At 39.4% G+C, this 22,071-nt stretch overlaps 1 protein-coding gene across 3 annotated transcripts in view; it reads left to right on the top strand.

The window, feature by feature from the left end:
- Arhgap32 (Rho GTPase activating protein 32) overlaps positions 1 to 22,071 on the top strand; it is a 152,921-nt gene that overhangs the window by 88,549 nt on the left and 42,301 nt on the right. For 2 of the 3 annotated variants that reach the window (XM_059267578.1, XM_059267577.1), the window contains one exon: positions 3,812 to 3,893. In XM_059267578.1, the coding sequence (XP_059123561.1) occupies positions 3,812 to 3,893 (82 nt within the window). Of the gene's footprint in view, positions 1 to 3,811; positions 3,894 to 21,620; positions 21,933 to 22,071 lie in introns of those variants that run through there. The other variant, XM_059267576.1, reaches the window with a different exon arrangement.

Genomic DNA, 22,071 nt, shown 5'->3' on the forward strand with positions numbered 1-22,071 from the left:
AGAAGTCCTCGAATTTCAGCATCAGTTGTGGAATATAAACACTAAAGATTTAGGGGGGCAGGAAGTTTTGATCAGTAAATGAAGTAGTGCAGTTTTCGCTTTCTGAGGCTAAATAACTTCCATAGAAAAATCTGTGGTGAGACTGAGCAGCAGATCTTTGCTAAGCTTAGCTTTGCTAATCTGATAACTCCTGAGTTTCCCTAGCCATAAATTAAACTGAAAAAATTTGTGAAAGTCATGATCTGCATGCTGCTCTCATGTTGAAATTCCTTTTTAGCTTTTGGCTGACTGCTTCAGAGACAGTATTAGGAGAAGGCCTCCTTGTTGCACAGGGATTCTTTTCTATTCCTACTTGTACCAAAGCTCCAGGCTATTTATATCTCACTTCTTTTTTACCTAACATTTTCTTTAATTTGCATCAAAATATTTTTAGTATGCTCATTGTTGAAGCTAAACCGGACTCTAATTAACTTACATGTTCTCAAGATAGGCCACAGCCCAGCCCATCACAGCTCTCTGTGTTTTTATGAGTCTGAGGCTGAGCTAAGACTTGCCAACCTGCTGGAATAGATTCTAAAGCTACCAGTGGTGCACAGGTGCAGGCCCCCATAGATAGCTACAGATTAGGGGTGAACTGGAGTCACTTGTAACTCTCTGAGTTAGTGTAGTTACTAGGTGGAACCATTGCTACAAATTGAAGTATGGAAGTTTACAATATATGAATTGTACTAAAATACAGTGTTTTGTGACTGGTCTATTATATTCCACTATTCCTGATCTTGACATTCTATTCTTCTCATGGGTTTGTATGATACAAATATTATATCACCAAGTGCTACTCTGCATCACTTTTCAATCTTGTGCCCCACTGGCACTTTAGAACCAACTATGGTGGGGTGCTTATGCCACAAACACTAGTGAATGCCATAAATCAAAAGCCATTTTCTTCATTGGGGTCTGTTAATAAACACCAGCACATTCCCAGGTTTAATACCTTCTCTGACATCTCACTTCATTGAAGATACTTAGAGGGAAACTACTGAAGTAATGTTCCTCACCCCTTCTGTGAGCCCCTCCTTACTCTGTCCCAGCCTTTCCTCAAAATCAGTCTTTTCTCTCTTCCAATGTCTTCTTTGTTGTCTCTCTGCCATCTTCTCCCAAAGCTGAATCTCATTTGACCCTGGATGATTGATAGGCCTGCTTCTCTTATTCCCAACACTGATGCAAAAGGAATAAGATAAAAAACTAGATGTCACAGAAGTAGGTCCTATTGCCAGAGCTCTAGACACATGCACTACTTACACTTGGAGTGGTTTAGAATTCTTCGTATGTGTTGGAGTAGTTAACATTCGTCTGATAAGTATCAGTGTTCATTAACTATTTCAGGTTAGTTACATCAGTGAATAATACTTTCAACAGAATACAATTTCATTTGTTTATAATGGATCATTTATAATAGGAACATAGAATCTGCTTGCCTTCTACAAATATATACAATTGTCTGTCAAGATCCCTTCACCATTAGGAATGCTTTTGACTTTAAGGAAAAGAATTCATGAGAAAAGGTAGATGATGTCTGCATTTGAGTCAACAGCTTAATGATGGTAGGCAAAGGCCTCTGAGATTCTCTAGGACTTTCATTGTGGTCAGGTGATGGCTGAGATGCCTATAACCACAAGGAGAGACAGGAGAATAGCATGACATTGCATCCCCATATACCTAAATAGTACATTGAGACAATCTTAAAAGATAAAAATAGAATATGTGATGACATAGACCCCTGAAAGAAACTCATCAAGCTTTGAGCAGTTTTTGTAGGGAAGTGATGGGGAACTTGTTATTTGCTGAGTTTCAGATAACACCTGAGTTCAAGAACTAGGCTAGGGATGGATGGATATATATCCACCTGCCTCTGCCTCCCGAGTGCTGGGATTAAAGGTGTACACTACCACCGCCTGCAAGGCTAGGTATTTTTACTTAAACTCTCGAAGTGTGAGTGGTGAGATTGCTCATTCACAAGTTGGAAAACTAAGCTGTTTACTCAGTGCCCAGAACCTAGAATGTGGGTGAGCTGCTTTTCCCATCTGGTCTTAATGGCAAATTTCAGGTGTTTATAAATTGAACTGAATTAAGCTGTTATGGGAGGAATAACATTTGAGAGTAACTTCGCTTACGTACACACATAGAAGAGATGGTATAATGTCCTATTCATCTGGTGGAGGAGCGAGAGCCTTGAAGTCTTCAGTAGCCAGCATACTGGGATAATAACATAGCATTTGACAAGTGATTACTACATACAATCGAGTTAAACTAATCTGTTTAATCCCCATATACACCCTTATGAGATAAGTATTATTATTATTGTGTTTGGAGAGGGTAACTGAATTACAGAGAGACCAAGTTGCTTATCTAACCTAGCAAGTAGCAAATTCAGGATTGGCCTAGTCCTCTTGCTTTTGAGGCTGCCCTGTTAGCCAGTGTGCCATATATCCTCTTGCAGAATACATAATTTTTTTTAAAAAAATGAAGATTTTTCAAGTTGATTTTTACTCAGTCCAACCAATCTTGAAAAGATTTTACTTGCTTGGAGAAATAGGAAGTTAAATATGTATGTTAAAATAATTTTACTACTAAAACATTTTTAGTGCATCATTTTGTAAGACATGGCTTTAATAATCCCTAATTCAAAATTTTTAGACAAAACCCATACTCTATTAACAACTCCTTTTCAACTTACTATGTGATTATGTCTTCATAATTTTAAGAAGTATCATAGAGTATTGATCCAGAAATTGAAATAAGAATGTAGCAGATGAGTCTGTGAAAGTAACCCCACACAGATGGAAACTATACAGCTCAGAACATCGTGAGTCATACTCTTGGAAGACAGTCCCATTCTTCCCCAGTCTGTCAACAAAGGGAGATGCAGGGTGATGGAGTTTTCATGTTTCGTCTTTTAACATCTGCTGCATGGTCTCCTATTTATATCCCTATCTGAGGAAACATCTATAAATATTGGTAAAGATTTTTCTTTATACATTTTCTCTAGGGTGTTTATCTCTGTAGTCATTTTCTTGGTCACACCATACCTCTGAGTGCCTGGAACTCAGTATTTTTCAGTTACACCTTGTTGGGATTTCACCTAAGGCCCTGCAGGCAGCTCGGATGTAAGGGCAGTATGGTGTGCTCTGCAAAGCCACCGTCTGTTGCACCGGACGGAAGGGCCTTTCTCTTCTTCCTGCTCCCCCTGTCCTGCACTGTGATTCCTTAGCAGCAGTGGGTACTGTCATTTTAAGTGAATCATTATTTCAGGATCCTATCTTCATTGTGTTATTTTTAAATGAAACCTGCAGGAGAGTGAAGAAGATAGAGAACTATTTGAATGATGGCTTGGTGTTAGTCTTTTTTTTTTTTTTTTAAATCAACCTAACTGTTGACTGTAGAGGTATCAATACAACTAGGTTAAGATTTCAGCAAAGTAAATTATTAACTAGTTAAAATTTTACCTATTCGATGTTTGGCTTGTAGTCTGATTAGATACTTTGGCTGGTATGAAAGAATTTTAGGAAATTTAAAACTCTAACAAAGCAGACCTAGATATTTGGACAGAAAGCCACATGTAGTTTCATATGTTCATAGCAACAGACTGTTTTATTATTTGCTTGTGTAACTGTCATCTGGTATTCAGAGACCTGGACTATTAGAATCATTCGGGAGGGGCTGTGGAGACCATTACAGGAACTGAGTTGGCAGTGTTCACACACTGGTCTATTTGCTGGTTTGGAATCCTCTCTTTGTTGCTTTTCTTTAGGTGGGACTCTTCCCTGGTCATTGTGTCGAGTTAATTAACCAGAAAGTTCCCCAGTCAGTGACCAACTCAGTGCCAAAACCAGGTGAGTGCACCTTCTCCATTGTGTGATTGTGGCCAGCTGGTTGCAGATAACATACGGTGTATTTCAAGAAAGTGTTTTGCTTGCTTTGCTGTTCTTTGCATTTATTGATACAATACATGTTTTATGTGGTTTTGATTTTTAAATGCCTTCTTTTTTGTAGAGCATGTCACAAAGAATTATGTGCATTCCCATTTTTTGGCCATTTTAATGAACTGTGGGTTGTGTAAGCGTTGTCATTATTTGCTCTTCTAATTACATAGTAGGAGACTAGATACTGATGGATAAGGTGAGTACAAGTTAGAGAAGTGACATTGGAAGCCACCTGTGGTGGCTTTTGTTTATGTGGGAGGTAGAGGCAGGAGTTCAAGACTAGACTCAACTATGTTGTGAATTTGAGTTCAGTCTAATTATATGAGACCCCTTTTCAAACCATACACACACACACACACACACACACAGTGGAGGAAAGAAACAGACAGAATGACAGACTTACCTAATCTAGGTGGTATGATTAGTTGAAAGTTAAAAGTTGCAAAGAACATGTATTTTATCTGTACGTATGGGCATAAAAAACTGTTTTAAACAGCATTTCTATTTTTTTCTAGTATATAAATATGTGTAATAGCTTATAAGGAAGCAAAGCAATATTACAGAGGATTTAAGTAATAAAGAAAATGGGGGATTTTTAAATTTATTCAAGTGGTTTCATCCGGACAAGATTCTGCTGAAATCCTAGTGCAAGGATGCTTGTTTGATAAGCATTTTATTTTTATTTTTTTAAGAAATAGTCTTATTGTGTAGGGCAGTTTGGCTGTAATCTTCCTGACTCTGCCTCCTGAGGATTAGAGGTGTAAACTACATGCCTTGACATAAAGTTTTAAAAAGAAAAATAAGAACAATATAGTGAAATTTACTTTTTCTGGTTATCTTACATTTCTTCTGCTCTTTCCCTCTATCCTAATGAGAGAAGAAGAAATTTCTGGGCCCCCAAATTCATTGGAACTGTTTTTCCTCAAGTACTCTTGGATTTAGAACCCATACTTGAGAAGCAGGAAAAGCAAAGGTTATTCTTTTCTGTTAAGTGTTCTCCCACGTCTTCTCAGCATGCATCAGGCAATGTTTGTGTCGAGCATGCGAGAAAAGCTCAATGGAACAGCCTTCCAGTGTCTCACTTCACAGGTTAGGGGGCATTGTTTCATGCGAGAAAAGCTCAATGGAACAGCCTTCCAGTGTCTCACTTCACAGGTTAGGGGGCATTGTTTCAGTTTCTCTCATAGGCATTTATTTTAGAGAGACTAACTATATTTCTCAGTAAAGAAAATTGTTCAGAATAGTGTTGTCTGGAATTTTACTTAAGCCAGGATTCTCTTGTCATTTTCAAGCAATTTTGTCCTATTTGGGGTGTTTGATTGATAAATGTTTATTAGTAACTTTGGTGATTATAGGTTTCTTTTACAGTATGGCATTAGTTATGTAAAAGACTTTTTTTTTTTTTTTTTGGGTTTTTCAAGACAGGGTTTCTCTGTGCAGCTTTGAGCCTTTCCTGGATCTCGCTCGGTAGACCAGGCTGGCCTCGAACTTACAAAGATCCGCCTGCCTCTGCCTCCCAAGTGCTGGGATTAAAGGCGTGCGCCACCACCACCCGGCTGTAAAAGACATTTTTAAATATAATTTACATACCATGAAGTTCACTCTTTTAAAATACATAATTCAGGACTGGCAAAATGGCTCAGCAAGTAAAGATGCTTGTCACTCAAGCCCTACAACCTGAATTTATCCCTAGAACTCACATGAAAATGGAAGGAGCAAAACTGACTCCCAAAGATGTCCTGTGGCCTCCATACTCATACTCTGGTACACACACCTAGACAGACAGGACACACATATGCACAAACAAAACTTTTATATGTATAAAATAAAATATATAATTCATAGTCTTCAGTGCCCTTACACTTGTAAAGCCGATATAGAACGTTTTTATTACCCCCAAAAAAATCCTGAGTGAGTTAGCAGGCATTGGGAACTCTCTTCTGCCTCACTCCTCTGACCCAGTGTACTCTTTCTATTTGGACATTTTATCTTTTGTAGCTGGTTTCCTTCACTGTGCATAATGTTTTCAAGGCTTCCTGTGCTCTAATGTAGCTATAACTTAATGATATTTGCCTATTCATGTGGAGTAGTTTGTATTTCTGGCTGTTCTAAACAATCACATGCAAGTTTTTGACATGTTTTCATCTTTCTGGTACATAGGGGTTTTTTAATTAATGTAAAAATAATGGGCTTCCTAATGACACATATACACTACTATATGTTGCTCATATTTGCCCACAGCTACCTTTACCTGTTCCTACTCTCCCTTCTCAATGGTCCCCCCCTAAAAAAATAGATGTCTGCTTTCCTGATATCTAGATTGTGCATCTGAAAGAGACCAGACAATATTTTGTCCTTTTAGATTTCACATGACAAAATGCATGTGTAGATTGGGTTTTCTTCTTGCCTGTTACCCTCTCTTGTTCTTCCCTATCTTCAGGTATTTTCCTCCCTCACTCATAGTTACTGCCCCACTCCATATCACAGTGTACATACGTCAATCTGGATTGGACTTGTGAGAGGAGATACGATAGTTGTCTTTCTGAGCTTCCTTTTTTTTGCTTTACACAATGACTCCAGTTTCATCCATTTTCCTGTAATGTATGTGATGGCTCATCTCAGTTGTCAACTTGACACACCTGGGAGCAGTCTCCTTTACGGCTGATGTGTGTATGTACCACATAAAAAACAAAACAACTCATCTGTTGATGGACATCTAGCCTGGTCCCATATTCTGGCTGTTGTGAATACTACAACAGTAAGGATGAATGTGCAAGTGTTTGTGATTTGCTGACATAACTTCCTCTGGGCATGTGTCCAAGGGTGGTGTGTTAATTATTTTTCTCATTGTCTTGTCAAAATGCCTGACGAAAGCAACTTAAGAATGAGGGCCTTGTGTTGACATATGATTGGAAGGAACACAATAGGGAAAGCCTGGCAATAGGAATATGAGACAGTTGGCCACATTATGTCCTCAGTGTCTTAGTTTGGGTTCCTACTGCTGTGATGAAACACCATGACCAAAGCAACTTGGGGAAGAAAGAGTGACTGGGCTTACACTTCTGCATCATTGTCATCATTGAAGGAAGTCAGGACAGGCACTCAAGCAGGGCTTGAACCTGGAGACAGGCACTGATGCAGAGGCCATGGAGGGATGCTGCTTACTGGGTTGTTCCTCGTGACTTGCTCACCTTGCTTGCTTATAGAACCCAGGGCCACCACTCTGGGGATGGTACCACCCTCAATGGCCTGAGCTCTCTCTTTCATCAGTCACTAATTAAGGAAATGACCTCCTTGTTTACATTTTGTTTACAGCCCATCTTCTGGAGATATTTATTTAATTGAGGTTTCCTCCTCTTAGGTGACTTTAGCTTATGTCAAGTTGACATAGAACTAGTCAGCACAGTCAGGAAGTAGAGAGAGGAATACTGCCGGCTCCTTCCTCCTTTCCCCTTTTTATTCAGTCTGGGAATCTAGTCTATGAGACAGTACCATCCACATTCAGAGTAAGTTTTTCTCTGTTAACTCTCTCTAGAAACATCCCCACAAATATGCCCTTAAGCATATTTCTGTATTTGAATCAACTAGATGATTATATATTTATTGGCCATTTGTATTTTTAAGAACTGTCTGTTCACTTAACTTGCCAGTTTATTGGTTGATTGATTTGTGGGAAAATCTTTATAGACTCTAGATATTAACGTCTTCTGAGATGTTCAGTTGACCAAGATTTTATCCCATTCTGTATACCATCTCTTCACGCTGCTAATTGCTTTCTGTGCAGAGGTTTTTTTAGTTTCATGCACCTGCAGTTTGTCAGTTCTCGAAGTTATTTCCTGAACTATTAGAGGCTTTTTCAGAAAGTCCTTTCATACGTCTATATCTTGAAGTGGTTTTGTATGTTCTCCTCTAGCAGTTTCAGAATTTCAAATCTTATATTAAGTTTCAGGACATGTATTAAGTTTTGGTAAATTTTGAACTAATTTTTGTACAGTATGAGAGAGGGGGATCTGGTTTCATTCTTCTACATGTGGTTATCTACTTTCCCCAAATGATTTCTTGAATCCTATGCATGCTTCTGGCACCTTTGAAAAACATTAAGTAGCTGAAGTTACATGGTTTATTTCTAGACATTCCATTCTATTCTGAACTCTTGAAGGGGGTACACAGAGATAGACAGAGAGGGCAGGGGCAGAGAGAGGAAGAGAGAGAGAGAGACACTCAGTAGCATGTTATGTTGTTTGGGCGCTGTAGTATAATTTCAGATTAGTTCTTTTGATACTATTAACATTGCTTTTCCTGCTTAGGATCACTGTTGCTCTTCAGGGATCTTATGCTTCCATATAAATTATAGGGCTCTTTTTTTTCAGTTCTGTGAAAAATGTTGTTGGAATATTACTGGGAATTACATTAACTGTGTAGATAACTTTTGGTAATATAGCCATTTTCACCATGTTAATTCTTCCAATCAACATTCATGGGAAGTTTTTCCATCTTCTAGTGTTCTTTTTTTTTTTTTCATTTTTTTCTTTTATTTTTTAAAGTTCGTCATGAAGATCATTCGCCTCTTTGCTTAGGTTTATTCTTAAGTAGTTATTTTATTTTTTAAGCTATGTTAAATTCTCCACCCCACCCCACCCCCCCGGTCCCTCTTTCTCCTCATGTTCCTTGTTGGTGTGTAGAAAGGCTACTGATTTTTCTGTGTTGAATACATATCTTTCTACCTGGTTAAAAGTGTTTAATAGAGCGAAGAGTCTTCTGGAGGTTTCTTTAGGGTCTCCTAAGTTGTCTGCAAATAGGAAAAACTGACTCTTTTCCTTATATATATATATTTTATATGCTTTTGGTACATTTCTCATGTTCTTCTGTTCTAGTTAAGACTTTAGGTACTCTACTGAATTAAGAGTGACTGGATACCTTTGTCTTGTTCCTGGTTGTAGAGGCCATGCTGTCAGTTACCCTCTTACTGTGACATTGGCTGTAGGTTTGTCATATGTAGTCTTTGCTATGTTAAGGTATCTTCCTTCTATTCTTTACTTTTTCCAAGAATTTTCATTATTTCGTGAACTTTATCAAAGGCATTTTTTTTTTTGTTGCATCTAATGAGATTATCCAGATTTTTGTCCTTAAGTCTATTTATATATTGGGGGTTTTGTTTGTTTGTTAAATCATCTGCACTAGGTAGTTTTTTGTTTTGTTTTGTTTTTTTGTCAGCATGATACAAGCTAGAGTCATCTGAGAAGAAGGAACCTTAATTGAGAAAAATGTCTTTCTATCACATTGGCCTGTGGGTAATTAATTAATATTGATGTGGGAGGATCCAGCCACCTGTGGGCAGGTGGTCCTTGGTTATATAAACCAGGAAGCTTAGTGATCTGTGGAGAGTGTGGTGGTTTGAAAGAAAATGCTCCCCAAAGGAAGTGGCACTGTTAGGAGATGTGGCTTTGTTGGAGGAAGGGTGTTACTGTAGAGGCAGGCGTTGAGGTCTCATCTATGCTCAAGCCATGTGCAATGAGGCAGTTCACTTCCTGTTGCCTGCTAGATGTAGAACTCTCAGTTCCTCTCCAGCATCATGTCTGCCTGCATGCTGCCATGTCCTGCCATGAAGATAATAGACTAAACCTCTAAAACTGTAAGCTACCTCATTAAATGTTTTCCTGTATAAGAGTTGCCGTGGTTGTGGTGTCTCTTTACAGCAATAGAAACCCTAACAAAGACAGAGAGCAAGCCAATAAGCAGCATTCCTTCATTACCTCTGCTTCAGTTCCTTCCTTGAGGTTTCTGCCTTGAATCCCTGCCCTGACTTTTCCTTAGTGATGGATCATGACCTGGGAGTTATAAGTTAAAAAAAAAAACCCTTTCCTCCCCAGGTTGCTTTTGATCTTGTGTTTTATCACAGAAATAGAAAGCAAGTTAGGATACTACCCTTGCATCATGAAGCAAAACTAACATGGTCATGATGTTTGATCTTGATGCTCTCTGTATTTGTTTAAGTGTTTCAATGAGTTTTTATGTGTATATTTATTGTGGGAATTGGTCTGTTAATTTTCGCTGTTGTGTCTTTATCTAGTTTTAATATCAAGGTAAAACTCAGATTCATAAAAGGGTTTGGCAGTGTTCCTTCTTTTTTTATTTATGGAACAATTTGAGAAGGACTAATGTTAACTCTTCTTTCGAAGTCTGGTAGAAGTCAGTGGTGAATCTTTTCAGTCCCTCGATTAAGGGGGAGGGACTCTTTACCACTACTTCATTCAATATCATTGCTTGTTGTGGATCTTCGTACGTTGTTCATGTCTCTTAATTTTGCTTGGTCATATGTGTCATGAAGAATTTTTTCATTTATATTTTCTAGTTATTTCAGAATATGTTTTCAAATTATTTTCTAATGATTGGAATTTCATTGGAATTTATTGTACCTTTTTTTATGTCTTATAGGAGTCTTCTGTCTCTTCCTTTTGTTTAGATTGGATAAGGGTTCATCAGTTTTTGTTTTTTGTTTTCAAAGTGACAGCTCTTTAGTTCAGTTTCTGTTTATTTTGTTCTCTTAGTCTCCATTTCATTAATTTTTCCCTGAAGTTCTCTCTGCAAGTTTTGGATTTTGCTTGGTCTTGATTTTCCTATGACTTTAAAGAGCATCATTAAGTTATTTATTTGAGCTCTATGAGCTATAAACTTTGATTTTTCAAACTGTCTTTGCTGCATCTCAGAGATCCATTTTCATTTAGCAATATTTTTATTTCTTCCTTGATTTCTTTAGTGTCCATCTAGTCATTCAAGAATATGTTGTTCAGTATCCCAAGTCCTTATGTGGCTTGTGAATACACACACACACACACACTATATATATATATATATATATATATATATATATATATATATATATATATATAATGTTAATTTTAGTTGTATTCCACTATAATCAGATAAGATAAAGAGAAATCTCAACTCATTTATATTTGCTAATATTGGTCTCATGGCCTAAAATGTGGTCTGCTTTAGAGACTGTTACCTGAACCTCTGAGAAGAATGTATATTCTGTAATTTTTGAACAGAATGTTCTGTGTTATGTCTGTTTAATGTTTGGTGCAGTTTAACTCTGAATTGTATTTGTTGATTTTCACTCTGGTTAATCTAATTACTCGTAAGAGTTGGGTATTGAAATCTCCTATTGTTTTGTCTTAGAGCATCTCTGTCCTACTATACCTATCAGTATTTGTTGATGATATTGGGAGCACCGACATTTAGTACACATGGTAACAGCTGTTATCTTTGTGTTCCCTTTGTCAGTATCTAATGGCCTTTTAATATCTTCTGCTACTTTGGGGTTTTAATGTACTTCACATATCAGATTACCTCTGTTGCCTTGATCTCTGCTGTGATTAGCTCGATACCCATGCTTGCATCCTTTCACTTGCAGTCTGTGGTATCTTTGCCATTGGGTTTCTTGGAGACAATTCACAGTTGGATCTTTTAAAAATCCCATAGCTAGCGACTGTCTTTCAAATAGAGAGTTAAGACCGTTTATGGTTAGAGCTATTGCTGAGTCCTGTAATTTTTGGCTACTTTTTCTGTTTGGCTGGATTGTCATTTCTTTTTAATTATTTACTACAGGGTTGGCTTGTTGGTCATAAATTCTTTAGTTTATGCTTCTCTTGAGATGTCCATATTTCTCAGCCAATTTAGAAGCATAACTTTGCTAGATACAGCCGTGTTTAGTGACTGTTGACTCCGGAGGCTCAGGTCCTAGTACCACTGGGAGAGGAGGAGAGGGATATTGTAACAGCAGCAGGATACCAAACAAGATAAGGAAGTATATGGAAGGCAATTGGCGAGTGTGGCAGCAAGGTGATTGAGCAATAGAAGGTTCTTTTTGTTTTGCTTTTTTTGTTGTTGGTGTTTTTGGGTTTTTTTGTTTTTTTGTTTTTTTTTTTTTTGAGACAGGGTTTCTCTTTGTAGCTTTGGAGCCTGTCCTGGAACTTGCTCTGCAGACCAGACTGGCCTTGAACTCACAGAGATCCGCCTCCCTCTGCCTCCCAAGTGCTGGGATTAAAGTCGTGCGCCGCCACCACCATCCATCGCAACTGAAGGTTCTTGCCGCCAAGACTGAGGATGGGAGGAAAGAACTGACTCATGGGTTGTTCTCTGATCTCCATGCTACAGGCTGCACTTACGATTGCACATGTGTACACACACACAGGTAAATGTTAATACATACATACAAAGAGGCAGGGAGATGGCTCAGTTGGTAAAGTACTGCTGGCTTCATAAGCATAAGGACCTTAAGTGAAAGAGTGTGCATGCTTGCCATCCCAAATCAGGAGGCACAGACAGACAGGACAGTCCCCGGGCTCCCTGCCTGTCGGTTTAGTGAAATCCAGGAGGTGCAGGTTCAGTGGCAGACCTTCTCTCAAAAAATAAGGCACTCTATCTATATTGACCTCTGGCTGCCTGCGCACTCTAGTACAGAAAATGCCCACGGTAATATCGAGTGTGCTATGAAGATTTCATTACTGCACAAGTGGTTGTGCAGTAATGAAAATAGGTATAAACAGAATTCAGTAAATGTAAAAAGAGGTAGAAAAATAATGTAAAGACAAAATATTACTAAAACTATAGAAACAAAAAAGGAAATGCATGAGACCAAAGATGAGGGACAAAGGATGAACGTTTTTAAAAAGATGCGTTGTTGGAGCAACTGCTTGGTCTTCAGGGGAGAAGTTGATATTGGAAGGGTTTACATTTCCTACACTCAATGCTGGTGCTGCGCCTGTGTTACATGTCACTTCATAGTAGTTTCCCTTTCTGTAGCAGGGTCCACATGTAGCTTTGCAGCTGACAGGTCAAAATCTCCCACTTTTTTGGCCCAGATTCCTCAGGTTGCACATGCCGGGGTGGGGAATATAGTAAAGGGCTGTCTCCAGAGTGTGTTGTGAGTGCAGGAAGCAAACATTGTACAGTCTGGCCTGTCCGTGTACTTTCAGATCTGTTAAGCATCAAGTACCCGTTTGAAGCAGTGTTGCTGTAGATGTCACTTAGTCTCCTGGGCTTGTTCTAAGAGTAGGCCTGCCAACCATCACCAGCGCTGCCTAGCTTTCCTTTGGGCATAGTTGTTGATTTCCTCCATAACACAGAGGGCCATGTGGTGGGAGCCATGTGCTGCTTGCTTCTTTTTGATGAGTTGTCTTTCTTTTTTTCTGCACCTCTGAGCTGTCTTAGCTCTCCCTATGTGATTGCCAGTGTTTTCCAATCTTTTCTCTTTTTGGAATATTAAAAACAAAGAGTCTATTTTTAATTCGTGTATGTGTGTGTGTGTGTGTGTGTGTGTGTGCGCGCGCGCACGCGCGCATAAACACAGATAACCCCAGAGTGTGTCAGATCCCCCAGATCTGGAGTTACAGACCATTGTGAGCCCCTTGATGAGGATTCTAAGAACCAACATGGATCCTCTGCAAGACAAGCATGTACTCTCAATCTCTGTGCTGTCTCTCCAGTTCCTAGAATCTATTCTTTGTTATTTTGATTGATGCGTCTCATTTTTTACATCACCCAGAGGCTTCCAGTTGTCCTCTTACTCAGAAACCTCAGTTCTAATAGCATTTTAATGGTTTCTGTGGGATTTCCTATATTAAAAATAGTGTGTACAAGTACTAGTTCTGTTCCAGTTTGGATGCTGCTTTTATTTATTAATTTTCTTGATGGTTTTCTTTGGTGAGACTCACCAGCACAAAATTGAATAGAAGTCAAAAGCACATACACCCTTTTTATGCACAATCTAGGGGAATGCATTCAGTCTCTGGTCATTGAGGGAGATGTTTTCTGTGTGCAGTTTCATAGGTGTTCATTACCAGACTAAGGAACTTTCCCTCTAGTTCTGGTTTGTTGAATGTTGTAAAAATAGTGTCAGAGTTTTTTGAAAGCCAATTTGCTAAGGTCTTTGTGGATTTTCATGAGCATAACAAAAAATACTGTAATTTTTTCAGATTGTTTTATCTGTCTTCCTGTTGGAAGCTAAAATTTTTCTAGTCATTACATCGAAATGTTAGTAGCTTCAATCAGAGGTGTCCTATAACCTCAGTTTTTAAAACCTAGTTTAACTTTGGTATCGCAATTATTTGTATTAATTACATATTTTGTCATGTTTTTCAAGGAAAAGTAATGGTTCTTATAATAATAAACCCTGAAGCCTTTACCACTGAGAAAGTTAATCACTTATAGAAAGGTTTATATTTGCAGAATTGCAAGTCACTGGTAATTTCAATCATTAGTAGGAAAACAAGTATGCCTTCAACAGCTAATGGTTGACCTTCTGAAAACAACTCGGAGTTGGCTTAAGGAAAAGTGCATTCCTAATACAGATTGAAAGAGATGATGCAAATTCAATCAGCCCTGGGCTTGTTTCACACTTTAAAACTGTCTTTGCCTACAGTATAAACAACTTGAATGTTCTATTTATTTTTAACATTGCCATCTGTCACTGGTAGATGCCAAATCGGAAAGATGCAGCTATAGTTTGAGTCTGAAAACTTAGAGCTTCCTATACTATTATACAACAAGGGCAATAGGAAATTTTTTCCTTTTAAAGCTTTTTTTTTTTTTTTAGTGTTCTTAATGTGTTCAATAATTTGTGTAGATGAAAATGAAGCTGAGTTTTTGTGTCCTGACCAAGACAGCAAATACTCATAGTGCATAAGGGGGAAAAAAATAAAAAGAGAGAACAAAAAGGAAAGAATAGCAGTGGATAATAGGGTATAGTTTGATAGAAGAAGCTGCAGTTGTGCTACAAGGGAAGAAATACATTGTCTTTGGGTTTGTGTTGCTGGGTGTTCATGGAGGAACTACTGGTGTCTTTTTCCCGTTTGGAAATGTGCTCAGCTGTTGTCTCCTCTCTTCCTACCCACATTACTTACATCCCATGACACTGTCTCACCAGTCTTGGACTCTCTTCTGTTGCCTGTGTTCTCTCATTTCTTTCTGTGGATAGTTTCTATGGACTGTCTTCAACTTCGGTGATTCTGCCTTCTGCTCTGCAGTTTTCTCTTAAGCTTATGTAATAAATTCTTAAATTTTCATGTCATCATTTCATTACTAGGATCAACACCTGATCTTTTAAAAATAATTTCCTTGATGACAGTCTACATCTGTCACATTATCTCACCTTATCTGTGAGAGAGGGAGTAGGAGGAAGGGGAGAGGAAGAGGAGTCAGAGAACCAGTGAAAAAGCAGGTGAAAAAAAGCCAAGTTTGCTTTTTTTGTATTCCTTCAGACTATCTTTTAATAACTCCTGCTTCCCAATGTTAAAAACAATCTCTGGACCAAAAGATCCCAAGCAGCCTTATCTTCCATTCCACATAAATATACATATATATCACACAAACATTTCAACCACCCAGCACACAATATGAAATAGTCCTCTAAGGAACATAAATATTACTATATGAGAATGTGAAACTAGCCAGGTGGTGGTGGCGCACACCTTTAATCCCAGTACTAAGGAGGCAGAGGCAGGATGATCTCTTGAGTTTGAAGCCAGCCTGGTCTACAGAGCCAGTTCCAGGACAGCCAGAGATACACAGAGAAACAAACAGAATGTGAAATTAAACTGTACTTTTGAGGTATGAACTTCTAAACCCAAAAGACTAGGGACTTAGATAAATCTCTCTGACCATTATTAAAATAGCTGGACAGAAATTTTTTTAAAAGCCAGTTTTAATACTGTGGCCATTTAGCACATTTAGTGGAGTGATAGTATTGGGTTCTCTCCTAGAGCCACGTAGCCACGTGTTCCTAATAAGTTACCACTATGCCCATAGATATGAGCATCTGCTAGCCTTCCTCAGAGAAGCTTCTCCTTGGAGTACATGGCAGTTAACACAGACCCAACTGACCAATGTGCAGAGAACAAAAGATTGTAGAGTGTCCAGCCCCAGATCATACATGTCATTTCTCATGCTAAGACCCAGGGATCTGCAGAAGAGGGGGCTGAAAGATTGTAAGAGCCAGAGGTGGTAGATGACTTCAAGGAACAGTGTTTTCCAGACACAACAGCACACGTGAAATGTAACATTTGTGACAACATGCACAAGACCTGTGCAAGTTTCAGCCAGACAAAATCCCATCCTAGAGAACAGGAAGGTAGATGGGTAGTTCCTCTACTAGCTGAGAAGATATTAGCATTTGATGGCTGTTGTAAGAGGGAGAATCGTTTTTTGTTGTTTTAAAATCTGGTACAACAGAGCAGGCCCCAATCCCAAAACCAGCTGGGCCACACAAACTGGATCAGCTGGGCAAAGAAGTAATTATTATTTTTTTCCCCCAAAGGAATCTCACAGTGAGGTGTGAACGGATGGGCGGGTTGAGAGGAGGGTGAAAAGGGGAGGATGCATCCTGTGTGGGGATCTGATTTTCTGAACTCTACAGGCATCAGAAATACAAGTGGTACACAAACATACAAAGGGAAAACACCTGTATACATATAACAAATCAATCTTTAAATATATATGAAATTCTCCAATAATTAATAATTTTTTAGAAAATGTAAAAAGGAAATATAAAAATATCAATTTGAAGCAATAGAGAGTTAAAACAATAAACAGTCAGAGTTAAGCTAAAGTAGAAAGAGATCTGTCTGTCTGCACGTCTATCTGTCATCTATCTGTTGGTTTTTCTCTGTGCTGGAGCTTAAGGCAGGTCTCAGGTATGCTAGGCAAGCCCCTGCTCTCAGCTCCAAGTTCCTGTTCATCAGTTCATGTGATTTAATCTCCCAGTCAGAAACAAGATCTATGTAATTGATAAAATTTTTTGGTTTAAAACTTTTCCCAGTACATCCCAAATTACTTTTATTGCATGTATTTAATGTGACTGTGTGTGTACACACATGCGTGTTCATGTCATGATACATATGTGGGGGTCAGAGGACAGCTTGCATGAGTTAGTTCTCTCTTTCTATCACATGAGTCCCAGGGATGGAACTCAGATCTTCTGGCCTATCAGCAAGAGCAGTTACCTGGTGAATCATCTCTCAGGCCCTAATTATAGTATTTATAGCACGACGGTGGGAGAAGGAGCCTCTTCAGATGGTCACATAAATAGGCTTGCATGATGTATTTTTGTTCTCTGGTTGGAAATAGCCAGTTTTGTTTCCCTCTGGTAGCAGATACAGAAATAATTGAGCTTTCACTTTGGGGAAGAATTTTATAGGTAAAACATGAGATCTTTTGAGTTATTTAACAAGTAATTTAATCTGACACCTTATCAGCCTGAATTAGTAGCATAGTTTTGAAATTAAGAATAAAACCTAAAATTCTTCATAGTTTTTTGCTTGTTTCTTTGTTGTCTGGAGTAATGCTATGGGTGGAGTCTGGGGCCTTGGCTGCATGCTGGTCAAGGGCCGTGTCCCAGAGCAGCATGCCCAGCCTGCAGTGTTGAATTTGTTTGTTTTTAATTGTTAGTTCTTTAAGAGTTTCATAAACACATTTTTATTATACCCACCCTTCTCCCTCCTACAGTGTTCTTTTAAGGCAAAACTTCCTTGTAATGGTCTTCTGAGAAAGTGGTCTTCTAATGTCTTGCTTTCTTTCTCATTTTATTTGTGAAGTTGCTGATTCCGTCACTTTATTTCCTTTATCTCACTCACTCCTCCCTTCTTCTCTCCTTCTCTCCTTCCCTCTTTCCCTCCCTCCCGTTCTTTGTTCTTTGATTTTCCAACTTCTTTATTGCCATGTTCCCTTCAATGTCACTTCGATTGAAATGACCACATTTTTCCTTATCCTATTTGGAATGTTGTCTTAAATATTCTTCTGCTGAACATAAACGTACATGAGGCTGGTGCTTTAAGCATCGGGTTTGGGCTCAGTGGTCAAAAGCAGTTGCCGTTCTTCCAGAAGGCTCGGGTTCAATTCCTAGTAACCACATGTTTTTTTCCCAATCCCATGTAACTCCTGTTCCAGGGGATCTGATGCTTTCTTCTGGCCTTTGTGGGCACCAGCCATACAAAGAGTATGTATGCATACATATAGGCAAAATACTCATAACAGGAATAAAATTAAAATGATAATCAATTTTAAAAAGAAGAATTAGGTGATAAAATCAGTATCTTTGATGGAGGAGTCAGGGGAGAGTTAGAATGCCTGAGTCAGTTTTCTCTCTGAATACATTGTAAAGATTGTTAAGATAATATTTTCTTATGCTTCATCAGGAAGAGAACCCTAGATAAGAACTTGTGATGGCTTTTCCCTTTCCTTCACCTTTCTCCCATTTTATGCAATTTTGCATCCTTTGTGCCTGATGCATACTTGAAAACAGTTTTTGACTTCTAATTATGAACAAGAGCTGTTTCCATTAGAGGCATCAAAAATGTTTCCTAACGCCTCACATCCCCTTAAAACTGTGTTAGGAATAGGCCCCTAGCCACACTTGTCTATCTGAATTAATCTTTGCCATTTTAAGAAATCATTTCAAGTATTAGTTTCATTCAGATTTTTTTTATTATCTTGTGTGGTGAGAGATCTGACCCTGGTCCTCATTCCAGCTAGGCCAAGTGCCTTGCCATTGAGAAACAATAACACCTCAGTCCCCTGATCAGTAAGTAATTGGGTGCATAATACATGCTATAGCTGAAATAGAATACAACAGATGGAATTTCAATCTTGGGGGAATTGAGAGGGAGCCATGAGAGGGGGCGGTGGTGAATAAATCAGTGAACTACATGGTATAGTAGGTAAGTTCTGTGGAGAAAAATACAGCTGAGTGGGGTTCAGAGGCTGAGCATCTGGTTCATGTGGGGTTGAGGTTTCAGGAGAGTAGTGTTCAGGGAAGGGACTGTTAGAGCAAAGACTTGAAGGGAATATTAAGACACAAAGCTGTGTAGATCCTAACCCGTAAACATGCCATCAGAAAGGCCAAGGGAGAGAGGATGGAGGGTTTAGGTCAGAAGGGGAGAGGATGCCATCACATGCTCTGGGCCCAGGTGCTGCTGTGGGGTTTTCACTGTTACTTAGGAAAGTAAAGAAGATTATAAGCAGAACAGTTGTGTGATCTAATGTACTTTGCTAAAAGGATAATTTTGGCGGCTGACTTAGGGGTAAAAGAAAAGAGACTCACAGTGGCTATTGAGGTGACCAGGCAGGAGGTGGATGGTAGCTTTGGCCGGTATGTGGAACATGGGAGTGTTAAAAAGTGTTTTGATTCAAAGAATTTGCAGACACACTGTGAAAGTTTTGAATTATTCCAGTAATTTTTATACTAGAAAGTTAAGAATATAGCCAGTTGTCTCCCCAGTGAATTCTCTTGTGCCTCCTACACACACCAAGGCACATCCTATTCCATTTGTCACAGATAGATAGTTCTAAACATTTTTGTTAGATATGAGGGGGAAAGGATAAGTGAGTTCCCCTCTGCCATAGTGATCAATAGTTGACACAATGCAGTGCGTTTTTCAGTTAGAGGGACTTCAGATTTCTCATTTTGAAATAATGTCTTAGAAGAAGTTGCTGAAATAGCACAGAGAGGTCCCTGTACTTGTCACTCCTCCTCCGAGTTGCCACATCTTACATAACAAGCTATGTAGTGCATAATCAAAAGCAGGAAACTGACATTATCCCAGTACAGTTAACCAGTGTAGACTTCACACCCAGATCTGCCAGTTTTTTGCATACACTTCTTGTCTATTTACACTGGGCACAGATAACAGTCTTTGTTTTTGTTGGTTTTTTTATTTTGTTTTTTCGAGACAGGGTTTCTCTGTGTAGTTTTGGCGCCTGTCCTGGATCTCGCTCTGTAGACCAGGCTGGCCTCGTACTCACTGAGATCCACCTGCCTCTGCCTCCCGAGTGCTGGGATTAAAAGGCTTTTCTACATAATATGTTTTTCTTCTTTTCCCTCCTTTATTCTTTGTGTTTGTATGGAGGGCGTGTATGTGTCTAGACTTTTGTGTGTGTGTGTGTGTGTGTGTGTGTGTGTGTGTGTGTGTGTGCACACCCTTGCATGCATGTGGAGGGCAGAGGTTGAAGTGGAATGTCTTTCTCAATCACTCTTATTTTTTGAGACAGAGTTTCTCACTGAACTTGGAGCTAACCAGTTCAGCAAGACTGTTTGGCCAGTGAGCACCAGGTATCTGCCTGTCTCTTCCTCCCTGGTGTCGGTGTCGGGCTTATAGACATCCTCCACCACACTGGGCCTTCTGTCTGGGTGCTGGGGATCTGAGTATTCATGCCTGTGTGAAGACACTCTACCAGCTGAGTCCCAGCAGCCACCTTTGTCCTTTTCCCCTTCTTTCTCTCCTCTTACCCTTGCCCTCCTCTGCTTGGGTTTCCATTGAGCAAAGAAAGGATGAGGGGCAGGGGGAGGTGTGTTTAATTTGAAATTGAAGAAGAATGGGTTTGCCTTCCCTGTCATGAATACATTTTAGGAGCCTTACATCCTGTTCAACAAAACCCTCAAGTCCACAGCTGTTCCACTACTGGAAAATTAACTTGCTTTGTTCCTGCCACACTTGGGATTCTCTGTGTCCTTTTGTATTTTCAAATCAAATTAATGCATTGCTTTCCTTACTGTGGCTTGCCATTTAGCAACAATTTTGTATTCAGAGCTATGTTCAGAAAAGGAGGAGAGAGTAAGTGTAACTGACAGTCTCGCATGGTGAGTGTAAATCCTCTGTGAGCATTGTCTCTGCTGCCTCATAGCTATGCAGCCTTGGCGTGTTGCTCAGCCTCTCTACCTATCTGTAAGATCAGACAACAGTATCTGTCAGCTTTATTCAGTTAGGATGAAGACGTTAGTAAGTTCTTAGAATTGTGTCTGGTACAATATAATGATTTTGTTGAAGAAAACAATATCTGATGGTGAACTCTACACTGGAATTAGTAAAACCTCAATTGGAACAGAAAGATATGTCAGTGTTTTCCCATTTAGTGAAAAAAAAAAATCCAACTCAGTGGTGATAATGTAGGGTAAGTGAAGATTCTTTTCAGTGTGTAGTGTTTATGTAGCTAGCTAACGATCGTGTTTTAATAGTCACAAGCTGGGGCTGGTTGAATGCTCCTCTGGTAGAGGTTGCTGAGGACTGCCTCATTTGCTGGTGAATGTTTCTGGTAGAGGACAGGAAGTACTTGGACAGGTGACGTGAGCCTCACCCCTGTGCAATGAAAGTTCCTTTGGGAAGCTCTGGATTTTCCGTTCTGAGCAAACTTTTTTCCCTGATGAATGCATAACTGTCGTTCTCAGAATTTTTCATACAGAGCCTATGTAAATGGATGCGTTTTAGAACTTGTCAGTAGCATACAGTCACAACTTAGTATCAGCAAAGATACGGAAAGATTTGTTCCCTTAGCCTGTTGCAGTGGGTTTTATGACTCAGCCTTTCGCTAGCAATCCTGCCTACTGGATTACTTACTTTTCTTGCTCTTCTTTGGCCTGACATGCCTCCTTTTGTCAGATACACTGCCCCCACCCACTTAGCAAATACAAGTAACCAAATAGTAAGGAACTGGCAAGGCATGAAGGGCACAGTTAAATGGCAGTTTCCTAGGGCTGCTCTCTGAACAGGAAGTGCTCACCTGTGGGAGGCTGATGGGTGGAGCCTGCTGGTGAAGCCTGTTCTGCAAGTGTGAGCTTAAGTTGGGGCGTTCCTGTTGTGTGGCCAAGCTGCACCGCCTGAGAGTGGAGGATTAAACTCCTGATGCAGAGCTCTCACAGAGGCTGGCTCAAACAGGCCTGAAATCTGGGCCAAGTGCTTCTGAGAGGGGGACCTGGAAACAACTGGCACCTCCAAGTGTGGTGGAGACCTGACCAGGAGTGCTCACGTGCTGGATAAGATCTGAGCTGGTGTGATTATGCTGTATTCTTAAGCTGCTGCACTGAATGCACAGCTCCCACTCCTGCTGACTCTACTGCTAAATACAGTCACGGAGTAGTTCTAAATACTGATCCTAAAACTTGCACCACAGCAAGAGGTAAGGAGATTTCAATCCGTCATTCAATATTTCATTCAAACTTCTTTTGCACTAATTCCTTGGAGCTATTTTTAGATCATATTTGAGCACATGTTACCTTGGTTCTTAAGTGAGTTGTGATTCAGTATTTATCTGGAAA

The sequence above is a fragment of the Peromyscus eremicus genome, chromosome 7, assembly GCF_949786415.1.
Source record: "Peromyscus eremicus chromosome 7, PerEre_H2_v1, whole genome shotgun sequence".
In the NCBI taxonomy this organism is placed as follows: domain Eukaryota; kingdom Metazoa; phylum Chordata; class Mammalia; order Rodentia; family Cricetidae; genus Peromyscus; species Peromyscus eremicus.